Genomic DNA, 6,200 nt, shown 5'->3' with positions numbered 1-6,200 from the left:
GAAAATCAAAGTGTTTGATACACCTAAATTTTCCAAATCCTTTCCCCTTCCAATTATTTGTTATTGAATGATAGTCTCTCTCTCTGAAAGTTTTGCAGCTATAAAGATGTTTGCAGTAGTTATTTTGAGGTTGAAAGTTAAACATGTCCTATATTAATGGATCTTTAAGAAGCAGCTATCTCTTGCTTCTGCTGCTAATAGTCTGCTTCTTGTTCTTGTGATTACTTATCTGTGATATCAGTTGCATTAGATCTTTCATGGTACTTGTCGCCATTGTCTCTTAAGATTTGTCAGAAAACAGTGTAGTTGAGTTCTTACAAATGTTCACCATCGTGACTAGAAGATGTGTCAGACATTTTATCAAACTTGATGAATTAGCAGCTAGGGGGGCATAGCAGACTGGTACAACTACAAGATCAAGTAAAATAAAACATTCAACAACTTTAAGAAAACCAAGAGAAATAAATTTAATTAAGACATGTAGAAACTAGAACAAAATAAAAGGAAATCTGAGTTGAATTACAATAATAACTTCTAACAAAAGAACTCTAGTTGAATATCTATCATTTTCTTTTTCCTATCATTACTAGAAAGAAGGAAAAAAAATAGAGAAAAAAAAAAGATACCAAACACCTAATTTGCAAAAGGAGATTGCCAGGCTACTGTATGCCAAAGCCTAAAAGTGCAAGTACAAGCCTCCCCCTTTCCTTTTATTTAATCACTGACCACCATAATTCTTGTGCAGTTTTTTTAGGGCACTTCATAAACATGCGCTTATTTTCCAGCATTCTACTGCTACAAGATCATGAGATTGCGGCAATATTGCTGCCACATCCTCAGAACTAAAACAAATAAAAGAGAGTAAATATATTACCTACAAATACGGCTGTGGTGCTTCTTTGGTACCTGCATAATTTAGACACCAAAAATTATTATCCAAAAAAAGGCAGAGTAGGTGGCATAACATGCACCCTTTGGGCATGTTTGGCAGCATGTATTAAGCAGGTATGTATTGCACTTATTTTTTTAACCCACGTTTGGTAAATTATTCAACTGGTATGTACTGTATAAAAAAGTAAAATTAATACATATTTGGGTGTGCAATAAAGACCCGCACCAACCCCTCGGGTCTTTATTAGCTTGGTCAATAAAAGTAAAAAGGCAAAGTAAAAGAACCCAAAAGTCCACAACCCATATCATCTTCTTCTTCACTTCTGAAAATAATACGGACAGCTTTTTACCAAATCCTTTTGATGCAGGTAATTTCAGCACTTAACTTTAACAAATCTTTATTAACCATTCAAATATTAACTAGATCCATATTAATTTCAAAGGAAATTTGGTCTTGCTCCCAAGTTCCTATAAAATAAAATAAAAAAGCCATACGGCTTATGTCTGGGCTTTTTTTTTTACTATGTTTCTAAAGGAGTGAAGGGGTAGAAAGAGAGAGAGAGAGGAGGAGGAGGAGAAGGAGGAGGAGCCTGTGAAAAAAGTGAGTAAAAAAGTGTTAAAAAAAGTTTGCTTGAAGAGACAGGAGTGACGACTTGTTGTAATGCTATTGCTGCATGTCTGGGCTTATATTGTGTGTTGACTATTATAAGTATAGATATATTAATTGCTATATCACTAGGGAATAATTAAGATAAAGATTTCTAGCACTTTAATATTCAAGATTAAATATGATTAAGGCAAAAGATGTTTATGCGGTACTCTGTGATTTGTTTATCTGTCAATTTAAATATGAAATGTTTTGTTAATATTTTTAGTTAAGAATTATGGTAATGATTTAATATGCAGCTCACAATTTTACAGTTTAAATTATATATCAAAAAATATAATCAAATTCAACATATAGGAATGGAGGAGGATGGAGGTGCAAGCCACACCATTGGAAACAAGGCAGGTACAAGGCGAGCATGGACATATGTCGAAGAAGAAGCACTGTTGGATGCACTAGATGCAGTGGTTGTAAGCGGTGGTCGTGCTGATAATGGATTCAAATCAGGTACATTTATACATCTTGAAAAGGTAATAAATCAAAAGTTACCAAATTGTGGTTTGAAGGCTTCTCCTCATATTGACTCCAAGATTAGGAAATGGAAGAAACAATATGGGTTGATGTTTGATATGTTGAACACGAGCGGTTTTGGATGGAATGATGTAAAAAAATGTGTAGAGGTTGATAGTGATGAAGTTTGGAATTCATTTGTGCAGGTTAGAGTAATTTTTAAAAGTTTTGAATTTATTTACTCTCATTTGCGAGTTTTTGAAATTTTCTTTTTTGAGATTGATAGTCATTTAGCAATTGTTATGTCCAAGTTTATTAAATTTTTGACTCTTTATTATATTGAACTTTATTATTTTTTATTATGTACTGTATTTAACTACATTTTGATTAAATATTTGTAGTCTCATAATGTTGTAAGAAATTGGAGAGGAAAGCCATTCCCACTTTATGAAAGATTGGCAAACATATTTGGAAAGGACCGTGCTACTAGACATGGAGCTCAAACTTCTGCTGACATGGAAGACGAAGCAAATCAAGAAGAAATTCGTGATGATGATAATGAAATGGATGATGGATGTTCTCTAATATCGGCTACACCACCTTCAAGTTCTCAACACACTGCTCGAGCTCACTCACAACCACCAAGTAGGAAGAGATCTAGATCAGAGGGTGACTTGCAGGCTAGCATTGATAAGATAGCTAATCTTATCAGTCAATCATTTGAAAACATGAATACAATAGCTCAATGCAGGTTCGATAACAAAGAAGATCGTTTTGACATTTCTGATGAACTTGCAACTATGGGACTTTTTGTTGAAGAAGAACTTCTAGCCCTAGAGCTAATTCTAAAAGAACCCCATAATATTTTAGTTTTCAAGTCCTCGAGAGGTGAGCGTAAGGTAACATTTGTTCATATGCTCTTGCATAGAGCACAAGGTTGATATGTTGCTTAAAATGGATGTGATGTTTTAAAGCCAATAATTTTTTGGTATAGAAAATATGTCCGTACTAAACACAACCCCATATTTTGGTATAGTTATAGCATGTGGGTGCAGGTGTGTACTTCACACAACCTGATATTTTGGTATAGTAATGTGGTAATATTGTATTATTAATTTGAACAAATTTTTGTAAACTTTTGAATGATTATATTAAGGTTGAAAATTACCCTACGAAGGAAAATCATATGCTTTATTTGTGTAATTTGATTAGAATTATTTTTTTGGATTAATTTTCACAGGAAATGTGTAGAAAAATTATTTGTCGAAATTTTTTGAAACTTATAGTTACATAAATCTAGAAACAAATATAAAAATATTAAATTTGTATATGAGTATTTTCTTTATATATATATATATATATATATATAGTAATAATAGAGCCACAAACTCTTGTACAAATTTATTTTGTACAAACTCATGTGGCATGATAAGATTGGTTGAATTAAATATCACTTGGCCCACATGATTTGTTTTTATTATTTTATATTTTTATTCAACCAATGAATTAATGCCACGTCGGTTTGTACAAGAGTTTGTGGTTCTATCATCACTCATATATATATATATATCCATAGAGTAATGATATAGCCACAAACTCTTGTACAAACTTATTTTGTACAAACTGATGTGGCGTTAATTCATTGATTGAATTAAATATCTCTTGACCCACATGATTTGTTTTTATTATTTTATATTTCCATTCAACCAATGAATTAATGACACATCAGTTTGTACAAGATAAGTTTGTACAAGAGTTTGTGGTTGTATCATTACTCATATCCATATCCTTTTTAGCATTAAAAAATTATTCCATATTCCAAGGATTATGATACTTAATATAACAAGGTTAGTTATTTACTTAAATTATTTACTTTTAACAAACATTAAAACAATTCAATACATGTTATATGCCAAACACAGGATAATTGATAATAATACAATACAGCTCAGCACCAAACACTGCATAATTTATACAACAGATCAATTTAATACATACCATTTTAATGCAATACAGTCCAATATAATACAATACAGTCCAGTGCAGTGCACCAAACACACCCTTTATGGAATGAACAAGCTCCTGCAAATTATCTACTAAAAAACCAACCTCATCGTGTAGAACATGATAATGTGCAGGCCGATATGTCTCCTAATTGCAAACAATAGAATGTTAATAGCAAAAATCAACCTAAAACATTTCAGATTTTTTTGTCCTATTGTTACATTATCTGGCCACAACAGAAAGAAGTAAGCCTATAGCCTTCCACATACTTCTAAAAAACATGGATCCTCCTTGTAATAGTGGCTTACCATTTGCTAACCATTTATTATTTAAATTATAGCAAAGGTTGAGAGAATGCAATACTCACAATCAGCCCTGCATGAGCACGCAAGAAGAAGTCATTGTTCCTTGGATGACAGACTCCTTTGTCAATAATAGTACCTGAACAGAAATAATAGAAGGCTAAATGCTTTTTGTTCAGTAAATCATTGAAAGGATCTTTAGCAAACAGTTTTTTTTTTGGAGTTGGCAAAGAAATTTACCAGGTGGAACATTTTCAGGACTTCCCATAAAGCGACATCGCGTTAGCAACTTCCTATGGCAAGGACTGGTTGGTTCGGTCTCGTGGGATGGCTGAGAACTCGAGTGGGCAGGGGCCGTTTCCGTCCATCGAATATAGGTGACACATTCATCAATCCTATTCATTCCAGCTCTCGAGTTCTTATGGCAATTGGCCTTCCTTTCTTTCTCCGTCGGGTCGCCTGGTAGAAATGGGAGGGAAAGGCCCAACAGCTAGCGGTTATACTCCTACGATGGCTCCAGCCAGGCTATGCACGAGCCAGTTTTGTGAATGCTTGGAAGGAAGGGAAGTTAAGAAGTTGTTTGGGAAGCAGTATTTTCTGGTACGGTGACCCAGTTTGATAAGGAAAATGGCTGATACGGGGTACTGTATGAATATTATGATTTTGAAGATTTTGACTGGCATGAGTTGCAAAAGGTGCTTCCGCCGCTGCACATTACAGTTCCACTGAAAACATTAGCTGTGAAGATCACCAACAACCCGAAACCAATTCAGAAATCTGGAAGAAGTAAGGTTCGGTCACAGAAACACAAAGTCAAACTAACAGAAAGTGAGGGAAACAGTATGAACGTACATGAAGTTTCACTTGCGTATGTAATTTTGTGCTCAAAGTTAGAACTAGACAGTTTTGAGAACTGGGGTTAAGGACTTGTAATTGTACTTCATATCTTTGAGTCATTAATGGAGAGGGTTTTATGACCATTTTAGCTTCATTTTCATGCAATTTTTTAGATTTTTTTGGGGGGGGCTCAAACTTGCAGACTTACTCCAAGATTTCAAGAACTAGGAGATTCGGGACATAAACGTACGTCCTAAACCTGTATCTTCTTCATGATGTTTATCAGTAGCGAGGAAACTAAGGAACATATATCACAGCTAAAGAAAAACAGCGAATGGAGAGATAGCATTGACAATTTTTTGATTTGATAGTACTACATGCTCAACAAGGCATAGAAAATTAGAAACATATTATCTCATGCGGATAATCATTTAATAGAGTTCACCTATATTGCAACAGTGGTATGATACCATATTTTTTGTCATTTTCTCATCTAACCATTGGATCCAAGGTGAGAAAGGCAAAAATAAATGCAACAGATCAGAGGGATGTATTTATTTAGGTTATTTTCATTGCAATCCCTCTTGTCTTCTGAAATATTAGGAAAAAATATAATAATTATTATTTTATTTATTGTCTTGGTTGTTAAATAATATGAATAAGGAAGAAGTAGAAAATTTAAGAGAACTTTCATTATTGATATTAGGCAATTACAATGCATGATTCAATACTCGTTTATAATAGCCACAACTGTTAGATTAATTTTATATTAATCTAATATATTTGGGGCCACGCATGAATAAATAAAATGTGTGTGCTATTACTTAATAAGCCAAGAATTAAGTGCCAAGAATTAAGTGATCTATTTGAAGTTAATTAAATGGTTAAGGGTATAATTGTTGTGGATTAAATGCATAGAATCATAATTTAATCATCAATTTAATGAGGGACTGAAGTGATAATTATCATAAATAACTGTTGAACGGTTTTCATTAGAAAACCGCCAGTCACGTTATTTAATTAAAAAGGGGTTATGGTCCCCAATCTCT

The 6,200-nt window shown here is 33.4% G+C and overlaps 1 protein-coding gene across 1 annotated transcript; it reads left to right on the top strand.

The window, feature by feature from the left end:
- Positions 1 to 1,857: 1,857 nt before the first annotated feature.
- LOC127902308 (uncharacterized) lies at positions 1,858 to 2,949 on the top strand. Its single transcript, XM_052441169.1, has 2 exons — positions 1,858 to 2,214; positions 2,410 to 2,949. The coding sequence occupies exons 1-2, from the start codon at positions 1,858 to 1,860 to the stop codon at positions 2,947 to 2,949; spliced, it is 897 nt and encodes a 298-aa protein (XP_052297129.1).
- Positions 2,950 to 6,200: the final 3,251 nt, after the last annotated feature.

Source organism: Citrus sinensis, chromosome 5 (assembly GCF_022201045.2).
Source record: "Citrus sinensis cultivar Valencia sweet orange chromosome 5, DVS_A1.0, whole genome shotgun sequence".
Lineage (NCBI taxonomy): Eukaryota > Viridiplantae > Streptophyta > Magnoliopsida > Sapindales > Rutaceae > Citrus > Citrus sinensis.
This window is presented reverse-complemented; position numbering and strand designations above follow the sequence as displayed.